This window comes from Alosa sapidissima, chromosome 1, assembly GCF_018492685.1.
Source record: "Alosa sapidissima isolate fAloSap1 chromosome 1, fAloSap1.pri, whole genome shotgun sequence".
NCBI classification, from domain to species: Eukaryota; Metazoa; Chordata; class Actinopteri; order Clupeiformes; family Clupeidae; genus Alosa; species Alosa sapidissima.
The window spans coordinates 5,592,671-5,609,621 of NC_055957.1; the positions used below are offsets into that span (position 1 = coordinate 5,592,671).

Sequence of the window (16,951 nt, forward strand, 5' to 3'; positions counted from 1 at the left end):
TTCAAGGCTTCAGTTAAAAACTACACCTCTAAAACTACAAATCAATGCTTATTAAAATTAATGTTGCTTATTTACCATCAGCCCAAATGTTGCTTATTTACCATGGTGTAACAATGTGTTATTCTGACTGATGGCTCTTGGGAAAAGGGCATTTTTTTATATTGTTTTGTTCCTGGGACAGTTTGGAACTATAAGAAGCTGATTCTGGGTTGGCAAAAGGTGGAATCGAGCCACTTATCTGCTCTAGCTGTCGGTGACACAATCAGCCTATTAGAGCTTTTCATAATTCTATTGTGCAGTTAAGTTTTTGCATTTTAAAGGTATTTACAAGCCATGCCACTGAAGAAAACTATACAATTGTTTCAATAAAAACACGGTATTAACATGATTTTGATGTTATCTCCTCCTAATCACAAACTCATTAAAATTGGTGACTTTGCTCCCACCCTGTGGTCAAATCGTGCACTGCACTAGTAGTTTTTTCATGGTAACACGGAACTCCGAAATAGATCATGATTTTCGGGGGGCACAAAACCACGGTGCACGCTGGCGTTTACTTGCATGGCAGCTGTGACAAGTCGCAGACGATACGCTCAAAAGTAAGTAATATCTTGTAGGTAATATAGATATAGAAATAAAGTATCAGTGTCAAGCTGGAACATTCATACTCATAATTTTATGCAGAAAGTAGGCCGTATCAGGCTATTTCTGGCTTGCTACTACAGCTGACTTCACAGAATGAAGAATAAGAAGCCTCGGGTAGTTCGATCAAAGGTAGTAGATTGTACATTAGGGAGCGCCACAGTATTACCCATCCAACAAGTTATGGTTTTTACCAGCTACGTTGCGGATTTATTATGTCTAGCCATGATTAGCTCAAATGCTTAGCTAATTGCTGCCATTTTGACCAGGACTCCCTGGCAGAAGAGACATTGTGTCTCAATGGGACCTTCCTGGTAAAATAAAGGTTTAAATAAAAAAAGCAGCCAGTTTTTACTGGTACAAGTGGGTGCTTCTGCAGACATTTTTAAGTCCCGTAGTCACATTTTGGATGTATTTCTAAATGTGTGATATGATGCTTGATAATTACACTATACTGTGTTATTATACATCTTGACATAAAAATGCAGACTTTTTTATTTGATGATAACATGTAACATTTTATAGGTCTGGTATAAAGAGAGAGATAGAGATCAAACAGCATAAGAGAGGGAGGTTGTATAGCCTATTTGATGGACCCTTAAGGGTGGCATGTTGTTTGTTCTCTTGTCTGTTCTTCGCTATTCAATTTATTTTAAACTTGCAGCTTCTGTGTTCTAGAACCTAGAGTGTGAGAGGTGACCTCTGTGTTCTAGAGTGTGAGAGGTGGCTTCTGTTTGTGTTCTAGAGTGTGACAGGTGACCTCTGTGTTCTAGAGTGTGAGAGGTGGCTTCTGTTTGTGTTCTAGTGTGAGAGGTGGCTTCTGTCTGTGTTCTAGAGTGTGACAGGTGACCTCTGTTTGTCTTCTAGAGTGTGACAGGTGACCTCTGGTTGTGTTCTAGAGTGTGAGAGGTGGCTTCTGTTTATGTTCTAGAGTGTGAGAGGTGGCTTCTGTTTGTGTTCTCGAGTGTGACAGGTGACCTCTGGTTGTGTTCTAGAGTGTGAGAGGTGGCTTTTGTTTGTGTTCTAAAGAGGTGGCTTCTGTTTGTGTTCTAGAGTGTGAGAGGTGGCTTCTGTTTGTGTTCTAAAGAGGTGGCTTCTGTTTGTGTTCTAGAGTGTGAGAGATGATCTCTGTTTGTGTTCTAGAGTGTGAGGGGTGACCTCTGTTTGTGTTTTAGAGTGTGAGAGGTGGCTTCTCATGGAGACTCTGGAGGAGACGTTTAAGACGCTGGCCATCGCCCGCCGACTGCAGCCCAGTGAGCCCACCTACATCCTGGATGTGGCTCTGCAGCCCTCCCCCTCCGGCTCCAGCGCCGCCCTGGTGGCTGTCAGCTGCTCCAACCGCACGGTGCGCCTCCACCACCGCGAGACGCTGGGCGTGCACGGGGAGTTCAAAGGTCACACGGGGCGGCTGTGCGGGGTGCGCTTTGCGCACGGCTCCCCTGACCTGCTCTATTCGGGTTCGGCCGACGGGACGCTGCGGTGCTGGGACGCGCGCCGCCCCGGCTCCGATGCCACGCGGGTGTTCCGCAGCGAGGTGGGCCACGCGTTCTGCTCGTTCGACCTGAGCAGCAACGACACGGTGGTGTGTGCGGGGACGGAACAGGTGGGCGAGGATTCCTTCCTGGTGTTCTGGGACGCGCGCATGGCCTCGGGCAAACCAGAGGGAAAGCAGCCGGGGCTGCTGGGGGTGTACTCGGAGTCGCACAGTGATGACATCACGGCAGTGCGCTTCCACCCACGTGTGGCGGACCGGCTGGCCTCGGGAGGGATGGACGGCCTGGTGAACGTGTTCGACCTGAGCCAGGGGGGAGAGGACGACGCGCTCATCACCACCCGCAACTGCGACTCCTCTGCTGGCACCATCTGCTGGGCAGGTGAGGCACAAACACATGTACATATACAGTACACACATACATACATATATACATGTACACACACACATACATACATATATACATGTAAATGGGTGGATGACAAATAAGCCTGAAAAAAGGAATTTAAAAAAACTTCAAATATCATCCCTAAAAAGTGTTTATATGTGTTGCTGTATCTCTAAACTTTTAAAAAAATGTGAAATATATATATATATGTGAATTTGTCATGTTAGTGCCTAAAATTGTCATATGGTATGACGTGAAAATAATTTGAAATAAAATGAAAATTAGATACTTTTTTCTACTTTAATTTATGTCACTGTACATTTTAATCATGTTTGCTTTGATATGCAACATTTCCTTGTGAATATTTAGAAGAAAAACCTAACATTTAACAAGTTATTTTGTCAAGGTGAAGAATGCTCCTAAGTGTAACCAGATATTTTAGCTTAATTCTGATATTTCTTGTAAGAACTCACTCAAAATTCTTGAGGTTCTTGCAGATGGTTTCCTTTGTGTGCTATTGATGTTTTAATGATTTTTCAATTATAAAGTCTTTTTTTGTGACATTATTTAATGTCACACCAAATTACATGGTGTCACGCCATATGATGAACTGCACCACTCCACCATGTGTCAGAGCAAAACAGGGTTTTTAATGACAATAAAATCATTAACAATGAATTTTGAAGTCACTGTATGAATGGTGTATGCGTGTAACAGCAAAATAGATGGAAGTTTAGTATTTCTTTTTTAAACTTACATGGCATGGTAACATAAAAGAAAAATTATGAGAAATATGAATTGTACAGATACATTTTTTTCCCAATTATCACAGATTTAACAAAAAAAACATATAATATCTGAATTTAAAACATGTTTTTACAAGAACTTTTATGTAAAAATGCAATTTGGTCATAGGGTGTGGCAGAAATGTCATATAGTGTGACTTGAAAAAAGCTGTCACACCATATGATGCAGCGTCACACTATATGGCATTTTGACAGTTAAGCTAATTTTCTAGACAGTTAAATACAGCTAACTATTATTTAGCATGCAACTGACGGCAGCAGTGCTTTTTAAGAATTCATGAAGAATATTTGTGAAAAATAGCTACTTTTTAGGCAAATGATGTCACACCATAAGACACTAAAATTTGGCCACGATTGATGATGTCCAATTCAAAGCTTTTTCAAATTCACCTCTTGACCATGCCAATTACTCCTGACATTCTATTGTTACTTCCTGGTTAAGCAGTAAGCAGTGGTTAAACTTCCTCTTCACAATAATAATGTCCAAATGAATGCCCGGTCAAAATATACAATATAGTGTCACGCCATATGACAACCATTTTATGGACAAAATATATTTGATTATAACTTAGTTGGACAGCATGCATAAACATCAAAACTTTCTGTGGTTGTAAAAAACATCCAATTATTTTGTATGCATGGTAAAACTTTAAAGTAATTATACTTTTTATGGATATACACTCTTTTTAGGAAGTTCGCACACATGGTGGACACTGGACAGTCACACCATATGACATTTTTTATGTTTGGATGATTATTTTAAGTCAAAAGTTAAATACAAATCCAATAAATTTATTATGATAGAACTTGAACCTACCAGACCTACAACATTTCCATATCAATTCTTAACAATTGCCATTTTTTATAAGTGTGTGATACATGGACAGTCTGAATTCTGCTATTTGTCATCTACCCAAATACACACATACATATATACATTATACACACATATATACATGTACACATACACATACACGTGCCCGGGTCACATGGTTAATGCTGGCAGGTGAGCAGGGGCGATTCTAGGATCGGACCATCTAGGATCAGTGACGCCCCTGGCCCCTAATGAGCAGCTGACCATGGATCTCGTCCCAAGACATGGGCAGTTCAGTCCAGTTTAAAGATATTTCAAAATAGGCTACATAAACAAGCAAAAACTGATTTGAACTGATTTAAATTGTTTGAACTGTAGCCTATTTATTTATTTATTTTATTTTTTTTAATGGTGTTTGGGTCACCACTAAAAATAGGTAGGTGTTATCACCAAAATATATCATATCCTCCAGTAAGTGACTGTTATCAGTAATTGTAGTATAACAGGCATTGTATAAAATTAGTTAAACAGCTAGGTTGATTCACAAGAGATCGGCCTAACATTAAATCACTGACCTCAATGTCCAGCTCATATCAGGTGCTTTCTAATAGTCTAACAGTTTCATTTGGTCTAATCATATTGGCATATTTTTTGCATGTTTTTTTTTTTTTTGCTAGTTTATTTTATAATTTAAGTAGTTACCATTCCAACTCGTAAAGGGTAAAGTTGTGTGATGACACAGATGGTTGCAGTTGGTGAGCTAACTCATTTTTATAGGCTGCAGTTCTGCCCCTTGAATCAAATAGCTATTCTTAAAGGAATTATCCGGAGTAAAATGCACTTTAGATCAATTTACGGATGATTGGGAGTACATACGTTGAGTTACACGCTCTGGAAATTCACAATTTCGTCGCCGTTTAAAAAAAAAAAAAAAAAAACATAGTCCAGTCCATACAACTTCATTTCAAATTCGAAAGCAATACTGGACGATGTTTTATTTAAAAAAAAAAAAAAAAACGGCGACGAAATTGTGAATTTCCAGAGCGTGTTACTCCACACTCAGCAATCGACTCCTGTCTTCTGAAGGCTTAAACAGAGCCCAGCCAAAAACTCCAATAAAATTTGTATCAACTTTGAGGGACAGCTATAACCATGCAGGATTATACAGACCAAACGTGACGATTTTGCTACATACTATTCCTATTTATGTACCAGCATGCACAATTTGAGCCTCCTACATGGTTTAGTTCTTGCGCTGTGGGCTTGTGAACTTTGACAAAAAAAAGAGGCCGAGCAAAATCGACTCCCCCTCCCCCTATAAAACTGGCTGTATCTTGAAAAGTATTGATCTTACATAAGAGTCATTTTACAGTGTGTCTCCTGGGTAACATAGGTACACCTGGTAATTTCTTCAGAATTTTTTGAGACCTAAGTGCGTGGGCCCTGGTTGAACTGACGTGGAATGACCCATCTGCTAAGAAAAGAGCAAGGGAAGCACAACAGAAATGGTTAATTGAAGAAATAAAGAGGATAGAAAACCGACATAGCAAGACAAATAGTAATAGTCAGGGGGGCCTATATGGTTTCTGTGGGTTTGAAAATGTTAATTTTTGGAGAGTGGTTGGACTGTCTTTAGAGGTCATTGAACATGGAGAAAAATGATGTCTCCATTTTTTTTTACCTGTTTCAACCCTATTTTTTTGAAATTGTATATTTCACTGTAATTAACACCATACATTTTGCCTAAATCACATGTTGAATAAAGTTCACAAAACAGTTATTTTTAACAGTATGATTGTATGTCAGTATTATGATTGTATGTCAAACAATTAGAGATAAGATCAATAACCAATCAGTTTCACCAAATACACATACTCCATTGCTGAAGGGTAGCAAAAACATAACAGAATCACAGATGAGACCTCGAACAACATTTAATTTACATATACACAACATATTAGATCTCACCTCCACAATTTCCTCATCAAAATCTACAACTAGTCTACTAGACCCTATTCCTACACACCTTTTTAAGACTGCTCTCCCCTTCCTGGATAATGTTTTGCTCTTGATTATAAATAATTCAATGCTATCAGGGCATGTACCGCAGTCGTTTAAGACATCTGTTATTAAGCCCTCCCTCAAAAAACCTATTGTATCAATACTGGTCCTTCTGGACCTCAGCGCTGCCTTTGACACCATAGACCATGACATACTACTTAGGCTTAAAAATTTGATAGGCATCAGACTCAGCACTCGCTTGGTTTAGATCATACCTTCCTAACCGTCATCCTAACTGTCTAAACATCCAACTGTCACTGCTAGTGTCTCTTTCTCTTTCTCTCTCTTACACACACACACACACCTGTCTGTTTGTCTATCTGATCCTTTACCCTTTCTTTTCTTCACACTTACATAGGCTACGGAAGGCCTTACAGACTTCAGCTGGTACTAGCTATGTAAAAGTCTATTAAACTTGATTTAACAGAGATCTCCGCACTTTGTGCTCTGAATGGGTGTAGACAAGAACTGGCAGAGCAGGCTAGGCCTACACTCAAGCACACTAATAGGCATGAATTGATATTGAAGTATTATTTTTTTAAGCGTACAATTTTGAGAATTTTAGGCACAATTTCTTGTTAAAGAGATCAATTATCAGCCTAAAATGTTTTATAATGTTGTATTGTTTATGTGGTCCACTTTTGCACACTACATTGTAGAATATCTTTGCTTTTTGGCACCAAACCCTATGCTATAATACCAGCAATGTGAGGTTTATGGACAAAACACCAAATTTGACCTTTTCTGAATTTGACCTTTGATTTGGGTCCTTCAAAACCTTAAAAAAAATGGAGACATGTTTTTTTCTACTCTTAAGAACCCCTAGAATAAAGATATAATACTCTCCAAAAATTAACATGCGAATCCCACAAGCCCCCAAATTAGACACATAGGCCCCCCTACTATAATGACGACAAAATAGAACTAAAAGAAAAACGTCTTAAATTAGATCAATTACGTACACTAGAAATTGAAAAATTTCACGGATCAAGAAAATGACGATGGTGGCCCAAAGTTTTTAAAAACCTTGGCATATAAATTAAAAAAACTAATAAAAAAAGAGTATATATCACAAAACTAAAAACAAAACATGACAAATTAATTATTGACAAAGAACAGATTGCAGAGGAATTTGCCAATTACTATGAAGATTTATATAGAGCGGAGCTAAGTGAAAATACAGAATCAATTCAGAATTATTTGAGTAAGCTAGAAATGCCAAAGTTAACAGAAGAGAATAACATGGAATTAATAAAGGACATCACAGTAGAGGAAGTAAATAAACAAATTCGAGACATGAAAATAGGAAAAGCTCCAGGTGATGATGGTTACACAAACAAATTTTATAAAGTATTTAACAATGAAGCATATAATCACGCACTACATACAGGAAGATGGGCACAAACTTGGACATCATCTATAATAACTCTTATACACAAGGAGGGGAAGGATGCCACAAGGTGTCCTTCTTATAGGCCTATATCACTACTCAATACAGACCACAAAATAATATCAGCCATATTAGCAAACCGGTTAAAAAAAATTATTGCAGATATAGTAAACATTGATCAGTGTGGATTCATACTGGGAAGACTATTGGGGGATAATATTAGAAGAACCTTAAATATAATTGATTATGCTCAAAGGCAAAGTAAGGATATCGGTTTAATTACATTAGATGCATAAAAGGCATTTGATTTAGTTAGCTGGCCATTTATGTTTGAGGTTCTTAATAAAATAGGTTTAAATAAAATATTCTGTTTATGGTTAAAAGCAATATATAGCAATCCAACCACTAGAGTAAAAACGAATGGTACTTTATCTAGAAATATAAAATACAAAGAGGTACTAGGCAAGGAGACCCTCTCTCTCCTCTTTTATTTGCAATATATATTGAGGTGCTAGCAGCAACAATAAGACAAAATACAGATATAAAAGGGATACATATAGGACAAGATGTACATAAATTAGTATTATATGCAGACGATATTATAGTTTATTTAGCAGAACCAGAAGAATCAGTGCCGGAGTTAAAGAAAATAATCCTATAATATAGTACATTTTCAGGATATAAGGTAAATGAACATAAATGTGAAGCCTTAATAATTGGGAAAGAAATTAGACAAGAGGTCAAAGATTCGGTTTGTATCACGATTTTTGACCCACGGTTCGATATGAATCTCGATTTTTCTTTTTTTTGGGGGGGGGGGGGGCTAGACATTTTATTAAATAACATTTTAATAGCCTCCCTTAGAACACCAGAGGATTACAATATAATATATCTATTATTTTATATCCTGATATAAAAAGATTTTTCTGAATGACTGATATTTATGACGGCACACTTTATGCAGATTAGCCTATAGCCTAGGCCTGCTATTTTTTATTACAACTCTACCTCTTTAATTCAGCTGTCTGGTTGAAGCCTGGACATATTGTAAACAAAGTAGCATAGTTGGCTAGCTTAGCCTATCATAGTCTACTGATTGGACTGTTCAGTTTTCCCATGTGTGTTTAAGTTTCAAGGTAATACTTGTTCTCCTTGGGACAGGCCCTTTTGGGAAACGTTGGTATTGAGATGATCAGTCAACTTCAATGCAAGAGTTTTAAACAAATATGTGGAGCATGCTAATGATGCTAAGCGGATTTAATAGTAATTTAGCTAGTCGTCTTCTATGCGTCCTTGCTTTCACGATTGTGAATGTTTTATTTAAGTCGCGCGCGTGTTCATTGAGCAGGAGAGGGAGGGAGCGCGAGAGAGAGCAGGGCAAGGAGAGGGGGTTTACTTCTATACTGTTTGGTAAAGTTGCACACATAGTCTACAATGAAAGCAAGGAGAGGTATGAAATTATTATTTATTTATTTATTTGTTTGTCTTTGGACAACGTAGGCTACCGATAAGTAAAGCGGGAGATGTGGGTTGCTTTTGCGGCCGCGTAAGATGCAAAGCACTGCGTGAAACACTAGAAAGGTGTGTCGCGATTCTGCCTTTTCACACCGCGACACAGTATCGTTGATATGAATGTCGCGATTTCGGTTTCGAATCGTATATCGTTACAGCCCTAGTATCTAAGTAAGAAACTGAATGAATTGTATGAGAATAACGATGGTGTGCTGGAGCATAATGTAAGGCAGGATTTGAATAGATGGAGAATAATACCAGAAGGACTGTTTGGAAGGGTGGAAACTATTAAAATGATGGTCCTCCCAAGATTTTTATTTTTGTTTCAGGCATTACCATTGGCACTCTTAGAATCCCAGTTTAAGGTATGGAATGAATTCGCGTGGAAATTACAACAGAGATTTTTTATTACACCTGACAAATGCGGGAAATCTCAGCCGTTAGGGACTAGTTGTTGGAGAAGCTGTGGAGAGCAAAACGCAAATTATAGGCATATTTTTATGCCCAGTATTAAAAACATTCTGGAAGGAATTTGATAAAGCGCTAAAATATATTTTTGAGTTGCAACAGATCTTAACATTAGAAAACCTTTTAGGTATAAGCCTGTCCAAGAAAATAGATCCTAAATATAAAAAATGTTTCAATATAGTACGTATATCTGCAATAAAACAACTAACAAGGGGATGAAAACAAGAAAAAGCCCCAGATCTGTGTAAGTGGCATAGCACAATAGAAAACATTTTAGATATGGAAGATTTACTTTTAGAGTTAGGAACCAACTTAGTAAATGGAATAAGTTATACCCAGAAAAAATACTACATAAAATAAGTATTTATTTCAATAATAGAAATGATATGCACACATCTGTCAACAACATGTATAACTCCACACAGGACAAAACACACATGTAGGTTTAAACACCCCCCTATAAATGCCTAAAAATGCACCTATAAATACTTAAAAACAAGTACAATTGCACATAGAATAAAATACACAAGTAGGCTCAAATAGCACTTCCCTTATTAATCCCACCCTTTCCCTCCCCCCTCTTTCCTGTGTGTCATGTTTTGTATTTTCTGTGTGTCATTTGTTTTGTATAAGTTTTCTATCATGTTTTTTTTTGTCATGTATTTTCTTTTTTCTGTTTCTTATATGTATAAAATAACAAAAAACAACACACACACACATACACACATTCACACATACAGGTATGTGTGACGTGCTGATTGATTGGCAAGTGCTGTGTGAGACATTTAATTGATTGATGCCCTGTATGATTGATTGACAGGTGTCGACGGCGAGCAGCTGCTGTGTCTGACGCACGATGAGGGTCTCTACCTGTGGGACGTGCGGCAGCTGGACTCAGACGACCCGCTGACCCTGCTGAGCGCCAGCGACGCCCGCTCGCTCGTCACACTGCCCGATGGCCACGCCCTGGAACACTTTGTGGGTGGGGCGTGGCTGGAGTGGGCGGGGCAGCTGCAGGTTGTGGGAGGGGCCAGTAAAGGAGAGCTCCACTTGCTGGAGTGCAGCGGGCAGGGCTTGCGGGCGGTTCGCTCGCTAACGGACGGCCACTCAGCCACTGTGCGCTGCTTTCTGTGGGAGCCTGCAGGGGGCGCCCTGCTGACGGGTGGGGAGGACGGCCAGCTGCTGCAGTGGAGGGCGGGCGCCACCGAACTACAGGGGGCCCAAAGGGACACACTGAAGAGCACCTCCGCCATGCAGCTCAAGACCAAAGCTCACCGCAAGCACCCCAGCAAGAGGAACAACACCTGAGACACCACCTGAGGGGAAGGTGCCCAGGGGGCCTCGCGTCTGATGGGGGGGGGGGGGGGGGGTTAGCTCACATGGTCAACTAGATGCCAAACTGCCCTGCTGATCCAGGACTTCAGACTGCCTTAAGATCCACTAGGTCCTTTTTCTGTGTTTTAATAGTCCAGGACTGGTGTTCTTCTGTTTTTAATTCCTCAGAAAGGCATTTTAAAGCTTCGCAGGCTGGAGAGGACAGCTCTCAGAAGAGGAGCTCTCTGGTCACAAACCAGCTGTAGGCTTCACCTCTGGGCCTCACACTCGCATGTCTAGCAAGTGTGTGTTTCATGAGGGCAAGTGTGTGTGTTTTACTGTGAACATATTGACACACCAAACGAGAACTATGGAGATGTCTTTGTTCTGGCTGGGAATGTGTTGTTGTCTAAAACAGATCAAAGGATCAAACTCATGAACCGCAAGTGAAGTCACAGTAATAAAATTCCTTTACATACAAGTAATGGTTGAGTCATTTTGTGGTAATTTCTGTTATTTGCATGTTCAAATTGACTGTGGTAGCGTAGTGGAGTAGTAGGAGCTAGCAGGCTATGTAGCTTGAAAAGTTGTGGGTTCAATACCCGGCTTCCACCGTTATGCCCTTAAGCAAGGCATTTATAACCTGACTGCCAAATGGATGCTTCACATTTGCTTTGCATGTCCATCTAGGAACTTTCCGTTGGAGAACTTTTGGGAAGGGGCGAAAATACTGGTTAGCTGATTGGATAAACCATCTGTCTATCACCACCTATGTTGGGTGTCGACGGGCCAAATCAACCAATCAGATGAACAAAGTGTTCTTCTGATGCCTTCGTTTAACATACAATTAAGTTAGGTAACGTAACTAACATTAAAATTTTTAAACTTACCATTTGTATGTGAGATGAACCTCATCAACGACAATCCCCACCAAGTTTTCACGGTAGGCCCTACACTTCTGAAGAATGTATATTCCTCCATTACGGACTGGAATCGGCCGTTGAGGATGTCTGTGTCGTTCATTCCTCCCAGCTGCATGGCTGAGACTCATAGCTTCACAGCTTCCCCAGGAATACTTTCTAATTCGGATAAAACTTGCGCGATAGCTACGCTCATCTCATCTGTGGATGCCGTCATGTTTATTGTTGCATCACACCTAAACCCGCCTCAAAATCAACGCTGATTGGCCGTCCGTTTGGCAAACTGCTCCAAATTTTCTCTATCGGAAAGAGGCCAGACTGATCTGCGAGTGGAAAACTAAAGCTTGCGAGATCAGGATGGTCTCACAAGGCTAAGGCATTTAACCCTGAGTTGCTCTGGGGAAATAGCCCTTGTAATATCATTTACATACAGTATATGTAAGTTACTTTTGATAAAAGTGTCTGCTAAATTTATAAATGTGAATGTAAATGCAAATTGACTTGTACTTTAAGTCTTGGCCATAACATCACTGTAAATCTGTACCAAAGACTGACTTGTTTCCAGAGAGCGCTGGGAATCCAGTGGCTGTGCCCCGTGCTGATTGTGATCCATGATTTTGTATTGCAGACATGAACAGCGTGACTCCGTGTTTTATTTCAGTATTGTTTAAATTGGGTGAAGACAGGATGCCTTCTCTGTGATCTAGAAGATACGGAATATATGATAAGATTTTACACATGGAGCCTTATGCTGTTTTATGCAAAACTAAAAACAATCCTTATGTTTTCACTGAATTTGACAAAAAAAATGGAATTGAAAATCACACACTTAAATGAATATAACTATGTCATAACAGTATCTGAGGAACAAATGACAGGAGCTTTGCCAAGGATTATTAACTTGCCATACAGGTTGCAAGGTGAAAGGTTATTCAAAGTTATCGGGGGCAGCCGTGGCACACTGGTTAGCACTCCGGACCTATAACCGGAGGGTTGCCGGTTCGAGCCCCGACGAGTGGGAACGGCTGAAGTGCCCTTGAGCAAGGCACCTAACCCCGCTGTTGTAGCAGGCAGCTCACTGCGCCGAGATTAGTGTGTGCTCCACCTCACTGTGTGTTCACTGTGTGCTGAGTGTGTTTTACTAATTCACGAATTGGGATAAATGCAGAGACCAAATTTCCCTCACGGGATCAAAAGAGTATACTTATACTTATACTATACTGCAACATGGCAAACCTGCTAAGAATGCCGTCACTGTGTGTTCACTGTGTGCTGAGTGTGTTTCACTAATTCACGGATTGGGATAAATGCAGAGACCAAATTTCCCTCACGGGATCAAAAGAGTATATACTTATACTTATACTATACTGCAACATGGCAAACCTGCTGAGAATGCCCAGCTCCGCCCACATAGCTTCCTCAATAGAATGGGAATTATATACAGGGAATTTCATACTGGGAATTTCTGCCAATAACAGAAATATTATTATATTATTGTTCCCATGTAAATGAGCTTTGCTTTGCCACTCTGTTAGTGTGGACTTGATGTACAAACCAGAGTGAGCTAGAAATCAACTCACATCAAGCTTATCTACATTATATAACACTTCATATACAGGGGTGATTATATGTACTATCTATATAACACTTCATATACAGGGGTAATTATATGTACTTTACATAAACATAAACAAAACCAAAGAGTAATAGTAAACAAAAGAATAAAATAGCAATAGTTAAAAAAGGAAAGTAAAGAGGAAAGTATCGGTGCATAAAATAGAATAATTTAAAAAAATCCAAAGAAGAATAAATAAAAGACAGAGTGCATCTGATAAACAGGAAGTGTTGGTGTTGAGTGCATCTGATAAACAGGAAGTGTTGGTGTTGAGCTTAAGGCTCCCATTCTGTATGTGATCATTCCACTCTTTCCCTCTGAAGGTGCGGTGAGGTGAAGAGGACTCATATCCCCTTTGTCAGTGAAACTTGGAGAGAATACCCCATAACTCATGCCCGTCATACTGCTACCTGCGCTCCACTGGAGACGGCACAAGACGAGGAGCTGAAGGTTTGAACTTTGGTTGAAGGGAGGTTAGTGATGAAGATGTTGAGTGTCTAAATCAGGCCAAAGGGAAAAGCGCCTCTTAGGGCATCCAGCGGGATTATTATTATTACTGTAGAATTATGGGTACTGTAGAAGAACAATACATATTACAGGAACATTTATTTTTTCTTTTAAAGAACAGTTTATAGTAAATCAAATACATTTAAAATAATACATAATAAATGACTAATGACAATAATAATAATCTTCAAAATAGCATTATACTATTTATCTAATAAAAAAAAACACTGAGTTACTCTTTCTTGGCTTGGCTTGACTGACTTTTTTTTTTTAATCAAATGTAATACAATAGTTTTTAAATGCCGACCAAGCCTGTTTTAGTGTCTGAATCAGCGTTTGACATTTTCATTCAGTTTTGACTTCTGTAATAAGACGTGTAACCTCCCCTTAGGGTTGGGCCCATCAGGTTTATCCTCATTCCTGACGAAGAGGAGTCCTCCGCCTCCTGCCCAATCTATCTCCCGAGCAGTCACTCTTCAACCAATCTTTCCTTATTCATCTGCCTCGGAGTCTCAGTGCCTCACTAATGATTGACGCAGTGCACTATCCAATCATATGCTTTACATTCTTCAAATCGTCCAATGGACATCGGGCATAGGCCCAAGCCAACCAGCAGTTCCTGTGGGTCTGATGTTATGTGTGCCATGGACTCAGCCCAGTAATATTGACAATAGGGTGAAAAGAGATTGTCCCAAATTAAACACATTCTGAAGAAAATAACCTGAAACCCCTGTGGTGTGCTGCAAGTTGGTGATACCATCAACAATCAGGGAATGTGATTCATTTCGGTGCATCTCATTACACATCCGTATTTCGTTATTAATGGGACACGGAGGATTATTTCGTTAGAAGGTAAAAGGTACTTGTGGGTTTGGCTGTTCAAAAAGGCCAAGATAGCCTTTTCTGCTGGTGTAGCCGCTGCTGGAAGAGACCAATTGCACAGGATTGGAAATATCTTTGTGGAAATAACTGATTTGAAGGGATCTCCTCTCGCCAACATCTTCGTCACCCAAAATACAGAGGATCAAGGTAAGGCAAATAATGTTAGCTAGTCGCTTTTCTTATGTGCTAACTTGCAGCTCTTTGAAGCACGTCTTGTTAGCTAGCTCGTTAGCTAACGGTAACGTTAGCTTGGTAGCCAACTGGCTTCATAGCAGTCTGCATCTACATCCAGAAATGTGTGGGATGGCTGATCAGTCGACCCGTGTGCAGCTAACGTTAGTTGGCTAGCTGTCTGACTCATTTATACTTCGCTAAGAACTATCACTGTCATCCTGAAATGTCCAAGCTTCACCGCCATACACACTTACTTCCAGATAGCTATGTAATCAATATATAATTGATACGATTTTCATCAATATTAGTTTTCTGAGAGACAGTTGTGCCTCGCTGACTAGCTACAGACAGCTAGGTAGTTAGCCAGCTGAATAGCAAACGTTCGTGTTTGGCTTGCCTGTTTTGCTCGACAGCAAACGTTTTTCAGCAGTCAGTAAGTAGTAATGATGGAATGTTGTTAGTGCTAGCTAAGTTAGCACTAGCTAAAAACTGCCCCGTGTTACAGTACACCAGGGAAGCAATCGTTGGAACAGCCTTTCACAGAATGTTGTAACTGTTATTTTAAGTTAGGCATTATACTTAACATAAATGTATAATATACTTTCAGTGCAGGTTGTTGTTATTTCTCTGTTGTTGCGAGGCTCGTCTATCCGTGTCTTATTCTGTGTATTGCTTGGAATAGTTATGCAGTTAGCTTACTGATAGCTAAGGTTAGCTTCTTAACTTGCAGGCCGTAAAACTAGTTTACTTAATGTTTATTAACTGTCGATCTGATACAGCACGTCCCACTAGATGATTTATCAGACTGCTTATTTGCCAGACCAATCAAAACTTATTTTATTCTAGGATATTTTCAGCATGAGTCAAAGATTACTTGCACGTCGTTTTCCGTGATGCACCTCGTTAACGTTACGTTACGACTGATGATGAGATTCGTAGTACATCTTTTAAAGTCTAACGTTGACTAAGCCTCTCTGATTTTAGATCTGGTTGAAGACAGTCCTTAAAGCATACATTGAACCGGTCGTCTTGCCGTTGGGATGTTATTGGGATGTAATTTCTTGCGTAGGTGGCTAAATGTACTGGTCCCGTTATCTCCTATCTGTATCAGACCCCTCTACTCCCCATTGAGCCAAGGAGTCCCTGTCATACGTTGTTGACAAGGGATTGTATCACTAGGTGCATGGCGATCTCAGGTTTGTGAGCAGTTCAGATCTCCGTGACATTACAGAAGGGGTTTTCGAAACATTTCTTCTGAGCCAAACCATATCTGATTTACACTAACTGCTTCATGATGCCGTCCACCACACTAGTCCCTACACAATCTTGTTCAGATTTGGGTAGTTTCAGGCTTTCTTTGTGGTTTCACAACAGAAATGTATGCTTGTGTGAGTGTGATTTATGTCTTGTTGTCATTTTCATTAAGCACATTTGATTAGGGCCACTTAGAAGTAGCTCTCTCTTTCTTTCTCACTCACACACACACACACTCTCTTGGAGTCACGCCAAACATACATACATATATATATATATATATATATATATATATATATATATATATATATATATATATATATACATACATACATACATACATACATACATACATACATACATACATACATACATGCACGCACACAACAGTAAAAGAACTAACAGTAACAGACCTGATAGGGATGGTTAGGTTTGATAGTGTGGGGGTAATCCAGACTAGTATTGGCCATCATATCATCATAATCATCATCGTGGCCTAGCACCACGGCATAGCCAATGCAAACTGGTGCTTGTGGCAGGACGCTGTTTCAGCTACCCGCCAAGAAGGCACCTCAGTGGGCTACATGCTCTGCAGGCCCTGGGACAGGGGTCAGGGGTCATACATGCATGTTATGGTCCCTTTCAGACATCCACACAAACACACGCTTATACACTGGCATTTCTCTCTCTCTCTCTCTCTCTCTCTCTCTCT

General features: G+C 39.9%; 2 protein-coding genes across 2 annotated transcripts in view; both read left to right on the plus strand.

Moving 5' to 3' along the window:
• The first annotated feature begins 520 nt into the window (after positions 1–520).
• wdr89 (WD repeat domain 89) lies at positions 521–11,368 on the plus strand. The gene is made up of 3 exons (XM_042057320.1): positions 521–599; positions 1,818–2,516; positions 10,394–11,368. Exons 2-3 carry the CDS (start codon positions 1,838–1,840, stop codon positions 10,879–10,881), a joined length of 1,167 nt encoding a protein of 388 aa, XP_041913254.1. The 5' UTR covers positions 521–599; positions 1,818–1,837; the 3' UTR covers positions 10,882–11,368.
• A 3,169-nt stretch (positions 11,369–14,537) lies between these two features.
• ppp2r5eb (protein phosphatase 2, regulatory subunit B', epsilon) overlaps positions 14,538–16,951 on the plus strand; it is a 33,724-nt gene continuing 31,310 nt past the window's right edge. The window contains exon 1 of the mRNA XM_042057303.1: positions 14,538–14,958. The gene's annotated coding sequence lies outside the window, so the exon portion shown is untranslated. The remainder of the gene's footprint in view (positions 14,959–16,951) is intronic.

Bases quoted from the DNA above. Each gene is read 5' to 3' on its own strand.
- wdr89 (XM_042057320.1), top strand. From the start codon at position 1,838: ATGGAGACTCTGGAGGAGACGTTTAAGACGCTGGCCATCGCCCGCCGA. The intron at 2,517-10,393 runs GTGAGGCACAAA...ATTGATTGACAG, and splicing joins TGGCACCATCTGCTGGGCAG to GTGTCGACGGCGAGCAGCTG.